At 45.3% G+C, this 24,794-nt stretch overlaps 1 protein-coding gene across 1 annotated transcript in view; it reads left to right on the plus strand.

The window, feature by feature from the left end:
* Window positions 1–20,855: 20,855 nt before the first annotated feature.
* The window catches only part of LOC126481853 (hexosaminidase D-like), a gene marked incomplete at its 5' end in the record, with an annotated part of 157,399 nt that continues 153,460 nt past the window's right edge, over window positions 20,856–24,794 (plus strand). Inside the window, 2 exons of the mRNA XM_050105813.1 lie at window positions 20,856–21,041; window positions 22,809–23,138. Coding sequence (XP_049961770.1) covers window positions 20,856–21,041; window positions 22,809–23,138 — 516 coding nt within the window. The remainder of the gene's footprint in view (window positions 21,042–22,808; window positions 23,139–24,794) is intronic.

Consider the following 24,794-nt stretch of genomic DNA (forward strand, 5'->3'; position numbering starts at 1 on the left):
AGCCAGAATCTGTAGTAGAAATAAGTTGATAGAAGAGCAGGAGCGGAAGATCTGTGCCCTCCAGGTGCAGTTACAACGCACAAAGGAGAAACTAAATAGGTTGAGGAGGGTGAAGGGTAGTGGGGAATGGGAACTGGCAGTTGGCAAGAAGGCATGTACATCTACATACATACTCTGCAATCCACCATACGGTGCGTGGCGGAGGGTACATCGTACCACAACTAGCATCTTCTCTCCCTGTTCCACTCCCAAACAGAACGAGACATGGCCTGCACCTTAATAAGTATGGGAAGGGGAGGCTAGGGAAAGGAGGTATTCAGACAGTTTTACTTCGCGTGTATGCAATAGATTTGACCAACAGTCAGAGTTGAGTGTAGAGGAGTCTCGTGTAGTCGTAGATGTAGGGAACATGCAGCAGTTCTCAGCAATTAGGAGGCCTAGGAGTTGCAAAGTCTATCAGAAAGAACAAGGTTCTGCTGCTAGGTAGTTCGCACGGTAGAGGTATAGGACAGCAGTTGCAGGAAGTGTTGGGGAGTGAGTACCAGGTGACCAGCATTGTGAAGCCTAATGCAGGGTTGGCTCAGGTGACTGACAGCATAGGGGAGTTCTGTAATAATTCTACAAAGGACAATCAGGTAGTGATAGTGGGTCTAGCAGGGAACAGTCTTGATAGGGGGCGGGGAATGTGATGTTGGAAGTGACCTGGTAAAGATAACTACTCAAACTGGTGGCACTAATGTGCATTTCGTAAAATTGTTTCGACGTCATGATCGGCCTCGTCTTAATGCGGCAATTAGGCGCGTTAACATGGGGCTGGAGAGGGCGCTGATGGCAGAGGGCGTGGGTCACATTTCAGTGGTGCCAGTGGGGTCTGTCACTAGATCGGGTTTCACAAGGCATGGCCTGCACGTCAATGGGTATGGGCAAGGGAGGCTGGCAAAGCTTATAGATGACATTGTAGTGGGTGGTGGTGGGATCACTCATGGAAAAATTCCTGTAGTAGTTGGTGTTAGAGCTGCACCTTTTTTAGATTGAAGTCAGCTGATAGGTATACCTGCTTAAAGGGAGTCCCTCTAACTAAGGGCTCACCTTCAGAGGATGTCATGTTTCCAAGTAGAGAAGGAATTAGCATATTTCGTCAGAATATAAGAGGTATTAAAGATAAAGTTAGTGAACTGCTTACAGATGTTGAGTCTGAAATTATTGGTATGTCGGAGCACCACTTAAATAATTTGACAATTCAGATTCGACAGAGAGCGGAAAAGCTGAAAATTTGAGGGCGCAAATCTGGCGAATAAAGGCCTGCCTCGGGCATGGATGTGTGTGATGTCCTTAGTTTAGTTAGGTTTAAGTAGCTCTATGTCTAGGGGACTGATGACCTCAGATGTCAAGTCCCATAGTGCTCAGAGCCATTTGAACCATTTGAATGATTCACATGCTCGCATTTGTTGATCTCCCAGCATTAAAATCTGCAGCAATCTGCCGAAGGATTGCACTTCTGTCACGTTGAACGGTTCTCTTCAGTCACTGTTGGCGCCCTTCTTGCTGGATCTTTTTCCGGCCGCTGTAATGTCGGAGGTTTGATGTTTTGCCGTATTTCTGATGTTCACGCTACACTCGCGAAATGGTCGTAAGGGTAAAATCCCCACTTCAACGCTACATTGGAGATGCTGTGTCCCATCGCTCGTGCGCCGACTGTAACACCACGTTCAAACTCACTTAAATCGTCATAACCTGCCATTCTAGCAGCAGTAACCGATCTAACAACTGCGCAAGACACTTGTTGTCTTATACATAGGTGTTGCCGACCGCAGCGCCGTATTCTGCCTGTTTACGTATCTCTGTGTTTGAATACGCGCGCCCATACTAGTTTCTTTGGCGCTTCAGTGTATGAGTGCAGTTAAATGAAAACAGAAGACACACGACACCAGACCACGGGGCAGTTCCATTCGAAAGTAATCACCACACACGTTAAGACATGTGTCGCACTTGGAGAAGAGACGATCAGTTTCTATTCTGTAGAACGCTGTAGGCCCATGAGTGATCTACCATTGTCCGACTGAAACCAACGTCCACACATGTCTTTCTTCAGGTCGCCAAAGAAGTAGAAGTCACCCGGTGAAAATTCCAGGCTATAGAGAGGATGTTGCAGTGTTTCCCAATCAAATCTCTGCAGCTTAGCCTGCGCCCATTGGCAGTGTGGGAGCGTGCATTATCGTGCAACAGGACAATTCCGTCCGACAGCATTCCAGGGCGATTTGACTTTATGGTGCGTCTCATTTTCTGCAAAGTGTCTTCATCGCGCTGCATATCGATTGTGGTTCCACGCTCGATGACCTCGATGGGCAGAGGCCCCCTGCAGTAGGACGACGAGTAGGTGGAGGTCATCACGACTTTACCTGGTGCCACCATTTCGACCCCGAGGGCGAACGGCAAAGCCAGCATTGGAAACGTCTCACATCCGCCCCCCCCCCCCCCCCCCCCTCGGCCTCAAAGCAATCCAAGACCTTTCACACAAGTTTCGGAAAATTGCGTGCCCCCACACTGCCATCAGGCGAAGGCTATGCTGCATTGATTTGATTGGGAACAGTTTAACACCTTTCGCACAGCCCGTAACTTTTGCCGTGTGGTTTTCACATCTTTGGCGATCTGAAGAAAGACATGCGTAGAGTCGGTTTCAGTCAGACGAGGAAATGTAAGAGTGGGTGCGGTTATGGATCCGTCAGCAGCTGACTCCGTTCTATGTAACAGGAATTGATCGATTCGTCTCCCAGTGCGATAACTGTGTTACCGAATGCGATGATTGCTTTTGAATGGAACCATTCCACAGTGCCGTTGGGGTGGATGTTCGGTTTTCATTTGATTGCCTCTTATATGTCAGCAGTGGACTTCGTTCAAGCAGCTGCCGCCTATGCAACTCATTCACGTTCACCATGCTACTACATCGTTACGATATTGTGGGAGGTCTAAGGTCAGCGAGCAGTTACTGAAGCGAATAAGTTATTTGATCGAAGGCCTCAGATTTTAACCGATTTCTGCGGAGAGGACTGGAGCGAGACTGAGATAGGCTGTTTCAATGTACTTCATAGAATAACAACTGAAATTTAAAACAGATCTCACCTACAGCACGCAACTTCATCTTGCTCTGTTTTTCTCTCAGGAAAAGTCTGACATGTGGACTCTGTATCTTAGCTTGAAAAATATTCAGCTAATTTTTGTACCAACTATGGGAGAGATACTGGTACAGCTGAGCTAGTTAGCGAAACGGCTGCTTTCAAGCTCCAGTTTAAGAAGATGCTAAATTGCTTTAATACAGCTCTTCATCAGCTTTTGAAGATTTTGTTCAAAGTATGGGCTACGAGATACGTATCCAACTTTCGAAATAACTTTAGGGATATGTATGTCAGCGTCAGAGACTGTAGCATCTTGTGAGCATATTTTCAGCAGATTAAAGATGATGAAAAACTACTTGAACGTCGAGCATGCGTGAAAACGTACTGCCAGATTCACCTATCTTGACGACATGACATAATCTGTAAGTTTGTGTCTTTCAAAGTAAGGAAATGAAAAGTAAAAAATAAAAGCACAATACTGGAATGTGATGCTTTCTTGACTCATCATTAGAGCTCCTTTTTCTTTATTGCTAATTAGAAATTAGTAATCGGTACTGTCACAGGGCTACTAGCGAAAAGTTCAGCAGTCTAAGAATACTTATTTTCTTTCAAAGACACCCAGTATCAAGGAAAAATAGCAGTTTAGATATATGTCCTTATGAGAAATAAATCAGAGATATTCTGGTAATTATATGATACTAAAACCAATGGTAGCTGCCAGAAGCAAGAATATACAGCTTTTGTTTTACTTTCATTTTGTTAGAAAGTTTATGCAATTTATAATTTATTTTTTCGATGACAAGTTCAATTCGTTACGTGCAGTATTTTTCATGAGTATAGGTATTTAAGAAATATTTTTGAGTAAAGCTTAATTTTTCTAAAAGCTACCTCACAAAATTGTAGAAATTTGAGTAGTAAAAATTACAGAAAGGACTTTTATTTGGGGGTTGGCAGGGGTTGTTGCTTTGATAGGGACACAGAATTACCTCGGTACGACTCTGAGAACAAAGAGCGATTTGTTTTGTCACATGTTCGTTCAGTAAACGCGGGAGCATTTTTTTTTAAGGAATCATTGTGCTGTAGGCTATTAAAATATTATTTATTGAAATTACTGTTTGACAATGGCAAAGTTTCCAAACTGCAATTCCAATAAATAATAACAGTAACATAAAGCTGTGACATGCTGCAACATGGTTCCCAGCAGTGTAAAAGGATATGCATGTGGTAATGGAAATTTATCCGTTGTTCCATACACCATGCGATCACACTTAGAAAGCTGGTGAAGTAACTGCAGATACGATAAATACTGAAGTCAAATTCTCATGTACCAAATTTTGGCCTAAATGTTTATCATAAATACTGTTTGTTTCACCACCTTTCTAACGAGTGATCGCCTCGTGATGGAACAGTGGATAAATTTACACCACGACGTGCATTTGCTTTTTACAGTGCTGGGAACTATACTGAGATAACAGAAGTCACGGGATACCTCCTAATATCGTGTCACATCTCCTCTTTCCCGGCATAGTGCAACAGATCCACGTGGCGTGGACTCAACAAGTCTTTGTTAAGTCCCCTGCAAAAATATCGAACCGCGCTGCCTCTGTAGCCGTCTATAGGTGCAAAAGTGGCGCCGCTGCAGGGTTTGTGCACGAACTGACGTCATGATTATGTCCTATAAATGTTCGATGGGATTCATGTCGGGCAGTGTGGGTGGACAAATCATTTGTTCGAAATGTTCAGAATGTCCTTCAAACTAATTGGGAACAATTGTAACCGTGACTTGGCGCATTGTCATCCATAAAAATACCATCTTTCTTTGGGAACATGAAGTGCATGAATTCCTGCCAATGGTCCTCAAGTAGTCAAACATCGAGAGATTCCAGTCCATACCATGTAAACACAGCCCATGCCATTATGTAGGCACTCCCAACTTACACAGTGCCTTGTTGACAACTTGGGCCCATTGCGTCGTGGGTCCGCAGCCCACTCTAACCGTATCATCAGCTCTTACCAACTGAAATCGGGACTCACCTGACCACACCACGGTTTTCCTATCGTCTAGAGTCCAATCGATATGGTCACGAGTCCAGGAGAGGCGCTGCAGGCGAAGTCGTGGTGTTAGCAAACGCATTCACGTCGGTCGTCTGCTTCGATATCCCATTGACGCCAAATTTCGCCACCCTGTCCTAACGGATACGTCCATCGTACGTCCCACATTGATTTCTGAGCTTATTTCACGCAGTGTTGCTTGTCCGTTAGCACTGACAACTAAAAGGCAGTGACACTGTTTTCGGTCATTAAGTGAAGGCCGTCGGCCACTGCGATGTCAGTGGTGAGAGGTAATGCCTGAAATTTGCTATTCTCGGCACACTCTTGACACTGTGGCATTCGGAATGTCGAATTCCTTAACAATTTTCGACTTGGAATGTCCCATGCGTCTAGCTGCAGCTATCATTCCGCCTTCAATGTCTGTTAATTTCTGTATTGCGGCCATAATCACGCGGAAATCCGTGTATGTGCATATCGCAATTCCATTTCTTTTGTCACATCAGTGTATGTCCCAATATTGTTACTGAGCGGGTTACACCGTCCCACAATGGTTGACAACCATCATGTGTCGAAACTGCAGTAGCATAAACAATATTTTGAAAGCCTAAAGCGGACTGACTTCGTTAGTAAATTTCACGAGGGCTCTGGACACAGTCCTCACCAAAAAACGCGAATGCATTACCGAGACGCTCGTCTAAACGTTGGAGATACTTAAGATAGGCGTAGTCCATCACTGTGAGGTTCGCTGTAGAACTTCCAAGAGATTACACTGCAAAACGAGTCAGTCGATATTTTAAATCACGAAATGGTGACGATGAAATAATCGGAGAATGGTCCAAATGGCTCTGAGCACTATGGGACTTAACTTCTTAGGTCATCAGTCCCCTAGAACTTAGAACTAGCTAAACCTTACTAATCTAAGGACATCACACACATCCATGCCCGAGGCAGGATTCGAACCTGTGACCGTAGCGGTCGCGCGGTTCCAGACTGTAGCGCCTAGAACCGCTTGTCCACAACGGCTGGCTAATCGGAGAAACTAGAACTTATGAGGAAGGTAATCGACAGTCGTCCTCTCCACTTTAAGCTTCACAACTGGAACTGGAAATGAGGGGAAATGGTGGCGACGACGATGATGATATCAGAAAGAGCCTCCATTACATACCGGAAGGTGGCAAGCGGAATATAGATGTAGATGCCGATATGTTAAAATTTTGCTGCAGATGACCTAGTTGTGATGGCAGATTCGATTGAAAGTTTGCAAAGTAATATTTCAGAGCTAGATCAGAAATGTAAGGACTATGGTATGAAGATTAGCATCTCCAAAACGAAAGTAATGTCAGTGAGAAAGAAATATAAACGGATTGAGTGCCAAATAGGAGGAACAAAGTTAGAACAAGTGGACGGTTTCAAGTACTTAGGATACATATTCTCACAGGATGGCAACATAGTGAAAGAACTGGAAGCGAGGTGTAGCAAAGCTAATGCAGTGAGCGCTCAGCTACGATCTACTCTCTTCTGCAAGAAGGAAGTCAGTACCAAGACTGAATTATCTGTGCACCGTTCAATCTTTCGACCAACTTTGTTGTACGGGAGCGAAAGCTGGGCGGATTCAGGTTACCTTATCAACAAGGTTGAGGTTACGGATATGAAAGTAGCTAGGATGATTGCAGGTACTAGTAGATGGGAACAATGGCAGGAGGGTGTCCACAATGAGGAAATCAAAGAAAAACTGGGAATGAACTCTATAGATGTAGCAGTCAGGGCGAACAGGCTTAGATGGTGGGGTCATGTTACACGCATGGGAGAAGCAAGGTTACCCAAGAGACTCATGGATTCAGCAGCAGAGGGTAGGAGGAGTCGGGGCAGACCGAGGAGAAGGTACCTGGATTCGGTTAAGAATGATTTTGAAGTAATAGGTTTAACATCAGAAGAGGCACCAATGTTAGCACTGAATAGGGGATCATGGAGGAACTGTATAAGGGGGGCTATGCTCCAGACTGAACGCTGAAAGGCATAATCAGTCTTAAATGATGATGATGATGATGATGGTGGTGAAAAAAAAGTCCAGCTTCCTCTCTGGTTTGGTAACAAAAGTAATGCATCACCTGCTGATCCAGAAAGTTGTGATTTTCTCCAAAGTGTGACATGAATTAAACTGGATTCTCGCGAGGGACTGAAGCTGCACGGCAAGCGTAAAACATGCTGATATGCAACACAGGCCTTTCCCTTTCACGTGACACTCTCAGATGTTTAGAACAGTTGGGTAGACTCAACACTTTTGACTTCCGTGGCCAATTTGTGGAGGAGTTAGGAGCTGCGAAGTTCTCGAATGTGAACTGCTAGCAACTCGCTGATTCCTGATTAACATTTTAAATTATCTATTAGCCGCTAGGATTTTTGCGAGGTGTTAACTCTCAAGGCAGAGCGCCCAAGTTCTCGCGTTAATCTGCGAGAACTGCCGTTTTCAGAGGAGGGGAAGAGCGCGGGCGTTTCTGCCTCGGCGGGCGCAACTTCTTCAGTAAATTTGCCGCGGCTCTACGTCCGTCGCGGCGGTGCACATAATTACAGCTTCAAAGGCGCCGCGCTGCTAAGCGCCGTCTTCATTTGGCCGGCGGGCCCGCATAAAGGAACTCATTCCGCGTCACCGCCGCAGCCACACCCACACCAAATGGCTGCCTCGTTTGGCGAGGGCCTCCTCAGCCCGCTACCGTAATCTCGGACAGGTGGAAAGGTAGGGCAAGGCAAAGTTTCTAAACTAGGCCAGGCACGCCCAGACCTTCATCTTCTTCGAAAAGATATTTTGCTGCTTGCAGCTTTTAGTGATGGCAGTCACCAAGTGCTGCATCCCGCGTCCTAATTTCGAGTGGCTACGTAACTACCAATGACAGTCTCACTAACATCAAAACATTATTGAAATAATTTGACTAATGTCAAGAGCCTGAATGTGAATTACACAAGTTCATTAACTGTCAAGCAGACGCAAGGTCCCAACAGTAGGATCAAGTGATCACTTCTTGCACCAAGTCGAATCAAACCGAGTTAAGTAGTCACATAGATCCGAAGTTTCAACTAGGAGAGTTAAATGGACACTTAGATTCAAGGTCCAAACCAAGAGACTTCGTTTGTTACTTAGACACAGTCCAATCTAAGAAAGTTAAATTTTCATTTAAATGCAAACGAAGACTGGTCGATGGTGAAAGCTGAATGGTCGGGCGATGGCTTCTCGATGACCACGGCTTGGCTGTTCTGCGCACTTGAATGTAGTTCAAGAAGTTGGAGTCTGTGTTGCAGCCTCTGCTGACCTGGTAAGGACTGCAAACACTTCAACAATATTCTAGAATTGGTAGCACTAGCGTCTTCTATGTCTCCTTTTCTTCTTCTTTTTTTCCTGACCTTATTCCATATCTTCACAGGTTAATCTGGATTTGGCAAAGTTAATAGTAGAGGGTGCCCGCCCGGATGCCCTTCTTGTCACCTCCTCTTGGCCGCCTCCCCCTCTTCCCGACACGCTCTCTCCAGCGCGCGAGTTGTGTTCCACATATGATTTCGTCTGGTGTTATCCCATCTGAAAGTGTGCGAACGTTTTGGAAATACGGAGGCTATTCGGAAAGTACGATCCGATCGGGAGCTAAATGGGAACCACAGGGGGGTTTTGTGCAGTGTCCCTAGCATGCCTGTCAGTCGCGTCATGTCGCTCTTTTCAGTTTTGAACGCACAGCGATCACGTAAAGAGGCCTAGAAGATACTATCTTCCGCCAAGTATGAGGGCCCGGTGATAGATTGCGCCTAATGTCATGCAACCCACATAATTTAACGGTCATACATTTCCTTCTCTATGATAATTCTTGGTCGCACTCTGCAGGAGTAATGAAGGAGCTTCTGCAGCGTTTTCGATCATCCATAGTATAGTTCGTAATTGTCCCCCACCTCCCCCAGTTTCATCTCTGTTCAGATGAACCACTGGCTATGAAGACACAATTTGGCACAGACAACGAGCTGTAGACAGCATAGAGAATTGGTAAAAAGCAATGGCTGCTGCCCTCTATGACGAGGGTACTGGAAAGTTGGTACAACGTTAGGACAGATGTTTAAGTCGGTGCGGCGACTGTATAGAGAAGTAGCTGGCAAGTGTAAGCAGCTGTTGCAAACAAAATATTTTGATTTTCACAGTGGTTTCCATTTCGCCAGTGATCGGATCTTACTTGCGAAAAGCATAACTGAGGCGGGACGTGGATTCCAGCCTAAAAAACCACATCCAAGCTGGCCAGCACATCGGCCCTCATCGTTAATCCGCCGGGCAAACCCGATTCGGGGCCGGCGCGACTCCCAGAAACCGAGAAGGAAGGAAGGAGGGAACGAACGAACGAACGAAGATTAGGCTTAACGTCCCATGGACATCAAGGTCATGCATGAGTTTCTTAGAAGTAGATGCCTTAGGGATTTCGAAGGAACCCAAATCGCTTGATACGGGCAAGCCTTCAGGTCCAGACTGTATACCGATTAGGTTCCTTTCAGATTACGCTGATACAATAGCTCCCTACTTAGCAGTCATATACAACCGCTCGCTCACCGATAGATCTGTACCTACAGATTGAAAAATTGCGCAGGACGCACCAGTGTTTAAGAAGGGTAGTAGGAGTAATCCATCGAACTACAGACCTATATCATTGACGTCGGTTTGCAGTAGGGTTTTGGAGCATGTACTGTATTCAAACATTATGAACCACCTCGAAGGGAACGATCTATTGATACGTAATCAGCATGGTTTCAGAAAACATCGTTCTTGTGCAATGCAGCTAGCTCTTTATTCGCACTAAGTAATGGACGCTATCGACAGGGGATCTCAAGTTGATTCCGTATTGCTAGATTTCCGGAAAGCTTTTGACACCGTTCCTCACAAGCGACTTCTAATGAAGCTGCGGGTCTATGGGGTATCGTTTCAGTTGTGCGACTGGATTCGTGATTTCCTTTCAGGAAGGTCGCAGTTCGTAGTAATAGACGGCAAATCACCGAGTAAAACTGAAGTGATATCAGGTGTTCTCCAGGGAAGCGTCCTGGGACCTCTGCTGTTCCTGATCTATATAAATGACCTGGGTGACAATCTGAGCAATTCTCTTAGGTTGTTCGCAGATGATACTGTAATTTACCGTCTAGTAAGGTCATCCGAAGACCAATATCAGTTGCAAAGCGATCTAGAAAAGATTGCTATATGGTGTGGCAGGTGGCAGTTGACTCTAAATAGCGAAAAGTGTGTGGTGATCCACATGAGTTCCAAAAGAAATCCGTTGGAATTCGATTACTCGATAAATAGTACAATTCTCAAGGCTGTCAATTCAACTAAGTATCTGGGTGTAAATATTACGAACAACTTCAGTTGGAAAGACCACATAGATAATATTGTGGGGAAGGCGAGCCAAAGGTTGCATTTCATTGGCAGTACACTTAGAAGATGCAACAAGTCCACTAAAGAGACAGCTTACACTACACTCGTTCGTCCTCTGTTAGAAAATTGCTGCGCGGTATGGGATCCTTACCAGGTGGGATTGACGGAGGACATCGAAAGTGTGCAAAAAAGGCAGCTCGTTTTGTATTATCACGTAATAGGGGAGAAAGTGTGGCAGATACGATACGCGAGTTGGGGTGGAAGTCATTAAAGCAAAGACATTTTCGTCGCGGCGAGATCTATTTACGAAATTTCAGTCACCAACTTTCTCTTCCGAGTGCGAAAATATTTTGTTGAGCCCAACCTACATAGGTAGGAATGACCATCAAAATAAAATAAGAGAAATCAGAGCTCGAACAGAAAGGTTTAGGTGTTCGTTTTCCCCGTGCGCTGTTCGCGAGTGGAATGGTAGAGAGATGGTATGATTGTGGTTCGATGAACCCTCTGCCAAGCACTTAAATGTAAATTGCAGAGTAATCATGTAGATGTAGATGTAGAGACGGAGCACAAGCCCGAATGGTGTCATGGAGAAGGAAAAATGCTGTGCCCTTTCAAAGGAATCATCCCGGCATTTGCCTATGAGCGATTTAAGGAAATTACGGAAAACCTAAACCTGTATGCGAGTTTGAACCGTCATCGAATGCGAGTCCAGTGTGTAAACCACTGCGCCACCTCGCTCTAACAAAAACCGAGAACTGGCGTGTTAACACAGGCGCTTTTCGGGGGGGTTCTAGAGCCGTCTGTGTGATTTCCTTTGTAAGTACATTGCGCCCTGCCAGAACGCTTACAAGAAACCGTAAGTCTTCCATTCATCCTCCGCAATACTAATTTTACTTGACTGTCCTATCCCATGTAGCTTCTTAACATTGCTCTTCATTACATACAAGACGTTACGTGATCAAGACGTTTATCACTAATCTTGTAATCGCATATCATCGGGTTCTTTCTCTACACTTTCTTTTGCATTACCTCGCATTTATCCATATTTAAACAGATCACACACATTACACAAAGAGGAAATTCTGTCAAAGTCTTTACTTTATCTATTTTATTCGAGAACCAGTGTGTGGAATATAAATTTAGAGAACTGTATCCAGTCGTTCGTTGAAATATTTGTTTCTTCACATAGTTTGTGGTCTTTTCAGGCTTATCTTTAAACCGTGCACACGAGAGTTACATAATTATTTCCGTAGCTTGATACTGTATACTTTTTCAGCGACAGGAAGATATCATCACACTAGAAGAATACAGATGTAACATTCGCTACTAGTCAGTACCTTCTAAAGGTTTGGACTCACATTAGAGAGGACGACGGTTCAAATCCCCGTCCGGCTATCCAGATTTAGATTCTCCATAATTTCCCTAAATTGCTTAAGACAATTGCTGGGATGGCTCCTTTAAAAGGGCACGGCAAATTTCCTCCCTCAACCGGGCTTGTGTTACGCCTCTAATAACATCATTATCGACGTGACGTTGAACTCTAATCATCCCTTCATTAAACTTTCAGGCTTCCTTCAAACAGATACTTAGTATATACATCTGTATAAAGAGAACTGGGAACGTGCCAGATGGCCGCTCATGCCCTTCGCTCGGTAAGCGCTCGATTCCTGGTTCAACATGTCACACAGTGAATGTGGGCTGCGTCCTATTACGTTTCAGTGAACACTGCACTCCAGGGGGTATACAGCTAAAGAAAGTGTGAGCTGGGCCTTTGTTACACCCCGTACCATCTGGTGTACTGAAGTCTGCCAACTCTGGAAGCAATTGTAAGGAGACAAGGAATGCAGTACATGTGTGCGTCCATCTTTGTCCCAATAAGTGCCGAGTTATGGTAAGTGCAGGGGACGGAAAGCTTGAGGAAGTAGATTTTGGAGGAGGGTTTCAGGACTGTCTTCCTAAATGCAGGCCTCAGACGACAGGGTCGATATTAGTCTCGGGCAGTGTGCCTGTAATTGAGATGGACAACGATCACAGTCATTGAGAATACGAAACCTTACGTGTTTGAGGTGGGATGACTAGAATGATCTATGTCTGCCATGTTATTCAAAGAGCTTACATTTACTGTGGCTGAACTCGGCGAGTAATTTTCATGCGATCGTCTTTTAAGTGGTTTATACTTATACTATGTGATAAAATGCATCCGGACACCTGGCTGAAAATGTCTTAAAAGTTCGTGGCGCCCTCCATCGGTAATGCTGGAATTCAATTTGGTGTTGACCCACCATTAGCTTTGATAACACCTTCCACTCTCGCAGGCATACGCTCAATCTGGTGCTGGAAGGTTCCTTCGGGAATGGCAGCCCATTCTTCACGGAGTGCTGTACTGAGGAGAGAAGTCGATGTCGGTCGGTGAGGCCTAGCACGAAGTCGGCGATCCAAAACATCCCAAAGGTGTTCTATAGGATTCAGGTCAGGACTCTGTTCTGGCCAGTCCATTGCGGGGATGTTATTGTCGTGTAACCACTGCGCCACAGACCGTGCATTATGAACAGATGCTCGATCGTGCTGAAAGGTGCCATCGCCATCTCCGAATTGCTCTTAAACAGTGGGAAGCAAGAAGGTGCTTAAAACATGAATGTATGCCTGGCTGTGATAGTGCCACGCAAAACAACAAGGGGTGCAAACCCCCTCCATGAAAAACACGACCACACCATAACACCACCGCCTCCTAATTTTACTGTTGGCACTACACACGCGGGCAGATGACGTTCAACGGGCCTTCGCCAAACCCACGCCCTGCCATCGGATTTCCACATTGTGTACCGTGATTCGTCACTCCGTACAACGTTTTTCGTGTGTTCAATCGTCCAATGTTTACACTCCTTACATCAAACAAGGCGTCGTGTGGCATTTACCGGCGTGACGTGTGGCTTACGAGCAGCCTCTCGACCATGAAATGCGTTTTCTCCCCTCCTGCGTAACTGACATGGCATTTGCAGTGGATCCTGATGCAGTTTGGAATTCCTGCGTAATCGGTCTGGATAGAAGGCTGCCTATTACACATTACGACCCTCTTCAACTGTCGGCGGTCCCCGTCAGTCAACAGACGAGGTCGGCTTGTACGCTTTTGTGCTGTACGTGTCCCTTCATGTTTACATTTCACTATCACATCGGAAACAGTGGAGCTAGGGGTGTTTAGGAGTGTGGAAATCTCACGTACAGAGAAATGACACAAGTGACACCCACTCACCTGACCACATTCGAAGTCCGTGAGTTCCGCGGAGCGCCCCATTCTGCTCTCTCACGATGTCTAATGACTACTGAGGTCGCCTGTATGGAGTACTTGGCAGTAGGTGGCAGCACAAAGCTCCTAATATGAAAAACATATGTCTTTGGGGGTGTTCAAATGGTTCAAATGGCTCTGAGCACTATGGGACTTAACATCTGAGGTCATCAGCCCCCTAGACTTAGAACTACTTAAACCTAACTAACCTAAGGACATCACACACATCCATACCCGAGGCAGGATTCGAGCCCGCGACCGTAGCGGTCGAGCAGTTCCAGACTGTAGCGCCTAGAACCGCTCGGCCACCCCGGCCAGCTTTGGGGGTGTCCGGATACTTTTGATCACATAGTGTACTTACGAAAGCCTTTGTTATAGTGAGCATTTGTTTTTCCAGTCATTTTTGTTCAAGAAACCGAAATAAAACTTATTTTACTACATATTTTGATAGCTATTTTTCTACGTAGTCGCCGTTCAGATTCAGAAATTTGTTCCTGCCCTCCACGAGGTTTCCTACCTCTTCTGCGTTCGCTCTCAGTTGTCGCGAAGTTCCATGCATTATTTCCAAAAAGTCCTTAGATTTTGTAAAAAAATGGTAATCATCCGTGACCAAGGTCGGGATATGTAGCTGACATTCAAGAACCTTCCATTTCTAGTGCCGAGGCAATTCCTTCGTGAACGCAGCAGAATGCGGGTGAGCGTCATCGTGAAGAAGCACAATGCCGCTGGCCAACAATGCAAGCCGTTTGTTTTTAACGGCTTGGCGTAGTTGGATGAACGGTCTGACAGCGCATCGCTGCGTTTATGGTCACTCCGCTAAAGCCGGTACGCCCTTCCGATCGTAAAACAATGTGGCCCTATCCGTCTGATGCTCAGAATTTGTTTTGCTTTTCTCTCTTCTTTTTTTTTTTTTGGGGGGGGGGGGGGGAGGTGTGAAAGATACCATGCCACTGATTGGCGGTTTGTTTCGGGACTTCCATGTGAAACCCAGGTCTCGTCACCAGTAATAATGTGGTTCAACAACTCGTCGCCATCGATGTTGTACGTAGTAAGAAAAGTCAGTACTGTCCCCGTTTGTTGTTTTTTGTGTTCATCAGTAAAAAGTCGAGGAAACCACCTGGAACTTACTTTTCTGTAGCCCGAAACATCACCAGCAATTTACTAGGTAACTTACAGTGAAATTTCAAGAAAGCATAGAATCAGACCGTCAGTAATGAAAGTTCTCTCCTATGAATATTTTCCTCAGTTCTTGAGTTTGTCAGTGACAACTGAAGGTCGGCCAGAGCATTTAATTACACGAATATCTGCTACGCCGCTGTTAAACATAATGACTGGAGCGTCATTTGTTACATTTCCATAAACTTCGGTCATCTGTTTGTAAATTTCGGTAGAGCGGACTTCTATTCCATTAAGAATCCATATTATACTACGCAATTCCCTCTTGGCAGGATCGTTATTTTGATCACTCGTTTTAAAATCGCACAAATAATCAGTAGACGGCCGTTCTTGCTCGCAGTTAGCGCCATTTTGGCGTCGACGGTTAGGAAGTTCCGTGACACGGCGGCGAGGGTGAAGGGAGAATTGCACAGCTCATCAGATTCATACGTTCTTTCCTTTTGGAACAACCTTTGTAGTTATATAAGTCACGAATGAAGTTAAAATGTTACACACGATGCACGTTTCGACCTCTCTGCTGGGATCTTATTCAGGATCTTCTGCTGTTCACGGTTAGTTAACACTGTCAAATTCCAGTGTCACATTCAGTCATAAAATGTTCTCCCGCGTTTATGCTTAGGAAATGGAGTTGCTTGGTATAATTCTTCCGGCTACTATTGGTAACTGATTGTCATTGGACAGAAAGTGAAACAGCAGAACATGAGGGGGGGATATTTATCAAAGTATTATTGTCATCCCGCAGGACTGCTTTCTTGTTGTCCCCATTCGTGTGTCCCCTTGTGTGATTGCGTATTTACTTCCTTGATGGCGGGAAGCCACGAAGGTGGAAGACTGTATCCATCTTCCCTGAGTTACATTCGTTCTTCGATATCCGTATCGTCTCTTGGAGCTTTCCTCTATAAATGTTGGCTTCCTTAATCAGCAGACGTAGGTTGTAGAAATCAGTGTCTTAGAGGCAGTCCTCTTGATGTTTGGCACACAGATTTCATACTTTGTTTTAATCCCGTGTGGTGTTCGTGTTCTTTAATACGTTCTTATACTATCACCAATATAAAGTCTGCCACAGCCATACGTCATTTCATAGACCACCGCTGTTCGGAGATAATCAGGTGCGTACGTTTTACGTAGGGAAAAGTTTCATTATTTCTGACTGAAAAATGTGGTGTGTGTACAATTTTCCCGTAGAATTTTTCTATGCGAACGTTACCCTAACAGAGTGAGAAAGCGATTCCTCGTCCTCTTCATAATCATAATTAATCAAATTTTATTCTAAAGCCCTGTCTGTGAACAAACGATCGTACAAGTTGGCCTTGATTTTTTTTCGTAAAGAAGTCCAACTCATATTCCAAGCTGTTATAATCACTAATGCTGAAGGCACGTCAAAGAATGTTGAGCATTGCTTGCTTCTGCGTTCGATGGTGGTGCAGAATGGGTTGTAAATACCTGTTTCTGTGCAGGTTTTCTATACACTGTGTTGTCACATCTTCTATACAAAGCACATCTAGGAACAGGAGACCGACTTCATTCTCTACCTGTGCAGTAGGGTTAACTTTGGGATGGATTTCATTTAAAAATGGTTCAAATGGCTCAGAGCACTACGGGACTTATCATCTGAGGTCATCAGTCCCCTAGAACTTAGAACTACTTAAACCTAACTAACCTAAGGACATCACACACATCCATGCCCGAGACAGGATTCGAACCTGCGACCGCAGCGGATGAATTTCGTTCAAGAAGCCCTGAAATCTGTGCAGATATGCTTTAGTGTGTGGCCATATAACAAATGTCTCATTCACATAGTTAACTGTGGACACCACAGGATCCTAAAGTAGGTGTCAGTGGAGAGGTTCACATGTCGATCGTGTAGAAGGAATTGAGGATGCCATGGCCTAACGTCCTTGATTGGTTGGCATTCATATTTAAGTTTATGATGGGGCAGGGAAGTGGTAGAGTTGGGATGAGCCGTAAGTGAACACTGTTCTTGAACATTTTCATTTCACAAAAATTTCATGCATTTAAGTCAAAGCGAGAACCGCAATAGTAAGAAAGTTCAAATTTATAACAACAATAATTGCTGATTCGTCATTCATCGAAGTTCTTGATTAAGTGCTGAAGATTCATACGACCATGCTAGTTCTCCGACAAATCATTTAAACACCAATTAATATAAGGTGCCCCTGCTGGGGATATCCGTAACAGTTTAAATGAAACGTATTTAACCATACTAGTGATTAGAAGACCTGTAATTAATAAAAATACAATAATCCGGTATTGATTTGGCAATTCACTGAGAACGGAACTTCGGCTTAACAACTATTACGGCAAGTTGAAATTGTATCCAGTGTAATCAATAAAATCGTTACTCAGTTGCTTAACAAACCTCCTTAGCTCACAGCTTTAAAACGTAAGTTATGGTATGACTGGATACACAGATTAACGTCTTGCCACATTTACAGACCAGAAGCAGTACAATGATGGTAAAGTCGGATCAGCTTTGCCAACATAGGATAATAGCACTAACATTGTCTGCATGACGTCACAGTGATGTTAGAAGACATCACCATTGCATAACTATTCGACCGTTTTAAATATTCCGACCACATAAGGTATCGAGACTGCAGTAATCCGAGGTCCAAGAGATCAAACTGCTACGGACCGTTGACATCGCGTTTTGTATGTCAAAACAGCGTCCTCCGACGGCAGCAACCGACGATCCACACCAAGTCGTTTCGCGCCAATGACTTTAAATTTCAAAGAGTGGCTATAGATCCTACATACCTGATGCAAATTCAGTTCCCGTCCGCCATTTTTTCTGTCGTCGAGGACGTGATCTGCTTTCCCGCACCTCCTTGAAATTACCTTCAACTACCTTCAAACACGAGTAGCTCAAATAATCATTTTTTTCTCAGAGCAGTAAAAATCGGCAATTTCTGTGTCCACTGACATCAAAAACTAAAGTTTTGATCGAAATATAAATGAACTTTTCCATGCGCATGAAACTACAAGACGACTCGAAGCATGTTCGTCTACACAAGATAATTTCCTGTCGCTCGCGGACTGAATGTAAATCAATGCAGTTTTAGCAGGTACCATCTGAAGACGAGATTAGTTCATAGATACGGTGGCTGCCGCAGAAAATAAGCATTTTTGTTTGTATTTTAAGCATACAGTCACGAATTTAAAAATTTGTCCAGTATGGACGAGACTGTTTTAAAAAATCTCTGTTGAAAGTTAATTAACACAAGTAGTTCAGTAATAATAATGATGACTTGCAAGGCAGTAGATCATTGTAAAAATGAAATGGCAGTAAACTGTTTTATTGACACTTTATTTCTACAATGTTTTCATCGGAATTTCATTTTCAAAGTGTTTTAATTGACATTCTATTTTTGTATTTTTTCTATTGATCTTTAAATAAAATAAGCTTGGTATATGGTTGTCTCGCAACGTCACCTTTCTGCTCAAAAGATACAGATTTACATAAGTGATATATTCTGCAGATAAAATAATGATTTATGTTTAGATCTGCATTATACAGTCCGCTTTTTCCCAAATTCACTTGCTATAAAATGTGATCAATGTTTGTAAATAAGTAACTTCTCAGTAATTGCAGTGAAGTGCTCTTGGGTGAGATAATTTCACGAACTTTCCTAAGTGGCTGTATGCCTTATCAAAATAAAAATATAGGATCAGAGCCAGTTTCCTTATTTCCTGAGAATATTGTGATACTGTGCCACTAGCTTGCCGCTCCAAAACCACCTTTGATAGAACCGTCACATTTTCAGTATTAGCGTATCAGGAACTAAAATGTATAGTACTTTTTTTCAAATCAGCAACTTAGGTTTCTAACTGCATTATTGCTGCTTTGTGTCGCACGATAAGTTTTTTTATATACTTCTTCAGTAGCACATTATCTGCTTGTACTATGTCATGTTGTGCTTTCAGTTTCTTTTGGAGCTGAAGGACCGTAAGTGTGTTTACCATCAATAGTTGTACTGAACACCAATAGAATGCAATTCCATCATATGATTATGGTGATAGGAGGGTAAGTCAAATGAAAACCTTAAATATTTTTTAAATTATTATTTATTGTGCAGAAGTGGTACAAAGCTGTATCACATTTCAACATAATCTCCCCCACGCTCAATGCAAGTCCTCCAGCGCTTACAAAGTGCATAAATTCCTGTAGAAAAAAATTCTTTTGGCAGTCCGCGCAACCACTCATGCACCGCGTGGCGTACCTGTTCATCAAAACGGAACTTCTTTCCTCCCATTGCGTCTTTGAATGGTCCAAACATATGGAAATGACTTGAGGCAAGGTCTGGTGATAATGGTGGATGAGGAAGACACGCAAAATGCAGGTTTGTGATTGTTGCAACTGTTGTACTGGCAGTGTGGGACCTTGCATTGTCATGTTGCAAAAGGACACTTGCTGACAGCAATCCACGTCGCTTAGATTTGATTGCAGGCCGCAGATGATTTTTTAAGAGATCTGTGTATGATGCACTGGTGATAGTGCTCTCTCTAGGCATGTTATGCTCCAAAACGACGCCTTTTGCGTCCCAAAAGAGAGGCAGCGTAACGTTCCCTGCTGATGGTTCTGTTCGAAACTTCTTTGGTTTTGGTGGAAGTGAACCCATGTTTCGTCCCCAATAACGATTCTCGCAAGGAAGCCATCACCTTCTCGTTCAAAGCGCCGAAGAAGTTCTTCACAAGCATCAACACATCGTTCTCTCATTTCAGGAGTCAGCTGCGGTGGCACCCATCTTGGAGACACTTTGTGAAACTAGAGCACATCATGCACAATGTGGTGTGCTGACCCATGACTAGTCTGTAAACATGCTCCAATGTCATTCAGTGTCACTCGGTCGTTTTCCTTCACTATGGCTTCAACTGCTGCAATATTCTGTGGAGTCACAACTCGTTGTGCCTGACCTGGACGAGGAGCATCTTCCAGTAAAGTCACACCATTTGCGAACTTCCTACTCCATTCGTAGACTTGCTGCTGTGACGAACATGCATCACTGTACTGAACTGTCATTCGTCGATGAGTTTCAATAAGTTTCACACCTTCACTACGGAAAAACCGAGTAACAGAACGCTGTTCTTCCCTGGTGCAAGTCGTAATTGGGGCGGTCATCTTTATACTGATGCTACGAGGGTATGTGTGCATCTGCACTATGCTGCCACCTATAGGCCATTCTGCATGCTGTTTGTAGCACGCTTACGAAGTTACAGGATAACGGCGCGGAATATCGATTTGTTATTGCAAATTTAAGGTTTTTATGTTACCCTCGTAATTTCACTGCATATAAAAATAAAAGTGACCGGGATACATCGGTATATCCAGAATTAATCAAAACCGGGAACTGAGGAGCCTGATTTGAACTCGGTGAGCTCCTGTTAATGTTTTGACCACCGTGGAAATGGTGGCCGAGTCAACCTCGTTTGTCGCAAGGAGCGCTGCAACTCGTGTGTTAGCCACTCTATGAAATTTTTACTCGCTGCGTCCCGCAAACAAAAGCCCTGTTAACCGGAGCGCACTCCCGTAGGCAAGCCCTATCAGCAAGGCGATACTCAACGCGATATACACTGTTGCGCGCGCATCACTTTTGGCCGCCATTTAGTAATACAGGCTTTATTTTCATACGGTGCTTTCAACGCTTGTAGTGAAACACGGACTCTCTGCTGTGTGGACAGCCCGGCGCTGGTGCGCGAGCAGCCGTCTCGCGATGAGATCGCAGCGCGACGCCTGGCGTCGGAGTCTGCGGCGCAGGTGGCGGCGGGCGGCGCTGACGGCGGCGTCGGCGTCGGCGTCGGCATTGGCTCGCTGGCGGGGCGCTCGGCGGCCGTGGCGTCGACGGCGTCGCCCGTGTTCTCGGGGGCGGGGCAGGCGGCGCCGCTGTCGAGCGCCGACCAGCAGCAGCAGCTGTACCAGCTTGGCGTGCCCATCGTCAACATCGACCCCCAGCACCCCTACGTGCCGCCGCATCGCCTGCTGCACCTCGACTTCAAGGGCGCCCCGCCCAAGGTAAGCCGAAACACACCATAACCGGTAGCGGCTCCCGTCCACCGCCATCTATTATTTCGAAAAATACACTCTAAGACAAAAAAAGGACACATCACAAAGGAGTTATCCGAATGGGACGAAAATAGATAAATTATTTCAATTTCATGAAACATGGATGATTCATTCAAAAGAAAGAGCTTCACAAATTGAGCGAGTCGATAACGCGCTGACCCACCTCTGACCCTTATTCAAGCAGTTATGCGGTTTGGCATTGTTGATATAGTTTAAGATGTCCTCCTGAGGGATATAGTGCCAAATTCTGCCAAACTGGCGTGTGAAATCGTCAAAATCCCGAGCTGGTTGGAGGACCCACCCCATAACCCTACAAACATTCTCAATTGGGGCGAGATCTGGCGACCTTGCTGGCTGAGGTAGGTATCCATTTTCCTTGACGGCTATTTTTAAGGATAATGGATACTCCGTGAAGCAGATTCGTCGAGCTATGGAGTTTGCACCATCTCCGAAGGTGCATGAAGAGGAACATAGATCGGTGGCCTTTCTTCCTTATGCTGGAGGCTTATCGTTTAAGATTGGACGAATTCTAAGGAATTTTAACATTAAGAGTGTGTTCCGTCCACCTTCTAAGATTAGAGCACTGCTCGGCTCTGTGAAAGATGATTTGGGGCTTAGGAAACCCGGTGTGTACAAAATTCCGTGTCAATGTGGGAAAGCTTACACTGGCCGTTCGATTCGCACAGTGCATGACAGATGTGTGGAAAATCGCCGTCATACGAGGGTACAACTGCCGGAAAAATCGGCAGTAGCAGAACACTACTTAAATGAGGGACACAGTATGAAATTTGATGAAACTGTGGTAGTTGCCAACATTTCAGGTTTTTGAAACAGTGTCTATAGAGAGGCGATTGAAATTAGGTTGTCGGATAATTTAATCAACAGAGACAATGGGTTTCTTCTTAGCAAGACGTAGAACCCTGTATTATCTCGCATCAAAATTGAACGTTCTTCGGTGCGGCCCTGAGTGTGACATATCGTTGCCAGCAGTGTTCCACTAAGGACGGCGTCACCTCCTTGTAGGGCAGCATCCGTGATGGGCGGCGCATGCGCCGTGTACTGCACGGTGGCGTACATAGGACGTCGGTTTGCAGCCTGGTGTCAGTTCTAAGCGGGACTCATCAGCAGAAGCAGCATTTTCCTCAAGATGGCGAACAGTTGGATCGCCGAAATATCGAATCGAGTTGATTTTAGGATGTGGCAGCAAACTCGAAGAGACTTTCAAGATTTATTACGCCGGGAAAGCCTACGTAATCACATCTGCCAGCAATGATGTACGGTGGCTACATTCCTGCCAAGTCGTTCTACAGCAGAAGGAACATCCAGCTTCTTGTAGCCTTACTATACGACCTCATTGACAATGGCGTGTTTGTCTCGTTAAAGGCAGTCTCGACTGATATCAGCTCATTACGTCCAATCTCAAAGGTAACCAATGCTCACGACCGTTATAGCGTGTATTTAAAGCGCACCTTATTTGCATCCTTATAATGGAGCTACTAGCGCTGTTTTTATGTGACTGGCAGGAAATCTGAATAGACATTATCTTTCAGATTTAGAAACATGGCTACCAACTTCCGTTTACGTCGCACAACTCCTTGCAGTTGCGATGTTTTTCCGTCCGTACACATTTCTTTTTATTTTAGCTAACGTTGTCGAGGTCTTGTGTTGCTCTAGCGCTTATTTGCTTCTACAGGCTTTCCCCGTGCGTGTGTGCAGGTGTCGTTCCTGAAGCTGGTGCTGCCGCTGGCGCGCCAGCTGGGCGCCACTGGCGTGCTGCTGGAGTGGGAGGACATGTTCCCGTGGGAGGGCGCCCTGCGGCCGCTGGCCGCGGCCAACTGCTACTCGCCGCAGGAGGTGCAGGCGCTGCTGCGCGCCGCCGAGGCCTCGCAGCTGGAGGTGATTCCGCTGGTGCAGACCTTCGGCCACGTCGAGTTCGCGCTCAAGCACCGCGAGTTCGAGGGCCTGCGCGAGGTGCCAGAGTCCGCACAGGCGCTCTGCCCCTCGCTCAACGCCTCGCTCGACTTCGTCGAGAAGCTCATCGACCAGGTCAGTACGCACCGCCTGTTGGAGCACTCTCCGTCGCCATATTGAATTTTACTAGCGTCCTATTCACCGCTAAGGAATCCACCGTAGCTACCGTCGTGCATCTGTAGTTCTTCCTCCACGAAAGAACTTTACCCTTGTTCCTTCGCAGGTCGGGAAAGGGTCGTGTTTTTACGTGTGAACTCAACGTCAGTACCAGACGCCTAAGCATTAAGAGAAAAAGGGGCAGTACTATGGAACTATCCAAATGGAATGGAAATCGGTAGATACGATGCAGATGTGCAGGCAATCAAAGGACTGCAATTTTAGAAAAATTTGATGATTTATTCAAGAGAAAGAGCTTCACAGACTGAGAAAGTCTATAACACATTGGTCTATCTCTGGCCCTTATGCATGCAGTTATTCGACTTGGCGTTGCCGGCCGTTGTGGCTGAGCAGTTCTAGGCGCTTCAGTCCAGAACAGCGCTGCTGCTGCGTTCGCAGGTTCGAATCCTGCCTCGGGCATGGATTTGTGTGATGTCCCTAGGTTAGTTAGGTTTAAGTAGTTCTAAGTCTAGGGGACTGATGACCTCAGATGTTAGGTCCCATAGTTCTCAGAGCCATTTGAGTCATTTGAGCTTGGCGTTAATTACGTTGTTGGATGTCATTCTGGGGCAAAGTTTGCCCAGTTGGCGCGGTAGATCGTCAAAATTGCCACGTGGATGGAGCGCCCTTCACATAATGAACAAAAAGTTCTCGATTGGGGTAGATCAGGAGACCTTGCTGACCAAGGTAGGGTTTGGCAAGCACGAAGACAAGCAGTAAAAACTCTCACCGCGGGCGGGCGTTATATTGCTAAATGTAAGCCTTGGATGGCGGACCATCAAGTACAACAAAACGGGGTGCCGCAGATGACAACCACTTTGATTGTCATGCTATGAAATGAAGTTGCAACCCAGGCCATTACTCCTAATTGTCTGGCCGTATGACTTGCGAGAGCCCAGTTGGCACTCCACCGCTGCCATTTCCATCTATAGGCATATCTTCGCCCGTTATCGGCGTTCAGTTCCAAGCAGGACTCACCACTTAAGACAGTTATACTCCAGTCAATGACACTCCAGGCCGAATGTGCCCGATACCACTGCAAATGGGCTTGTTGGTGTACAGATGTCAATATCAGTGCGCGCAAGGGTCGCTGCGAGCTCAGCTCACTTTCTTTGAGCCACCTATTAATGGTCGTTGTGGTCACTGAAACACCAGTTGCACGTCGGATCGATGATTGTGGCGAATCCGGAGCTCTGAATGTCTCCTTGACCATTGAACGGTCCTCATTTGTGCCATCTCTCTATGTCTACCGCTTCCTACTTTGCATTCGGCCACAGTTCTCCAACTCGTGCCAGCATCGTCGAATAGTGGCATCGCTCCTATTGAAATGTTGAACGATTTGCCGATTACTCCAAGTGATTTCTTTGAGCCCAACTACAAGTCCTCTCTCAAATGTTGACATCTGCGATGCATAGTTGCTGTCCAACTGAATATATAGAATTAAATTTGGGAAAACTTTATGCACTGGTATCGACGTATCCCCTGTTTACTACCCTTGGCAGGTGCGCAGTGAAATTGCGCTGTAGCGTCACACATTCGTTCATCGGCCTCCAAAATTTACAGTTTTTCTTTGAG

This window comes from Schistocerca serialis, chromosome 5, assembly GCF_023864345.2.
Source record: "Schistocerca serialis cubense isolate TAMUIC-IGC-003099 chromosome 5, iqSchSeri2.2, whole genome shotgun sequence".
NCBI classification, from domain to species: Eukaryota; Metazoa; Arthropoda; class Insecta; order Orthoptera; family Acrididae; genus Schistocerca; species Schistocerca serialis.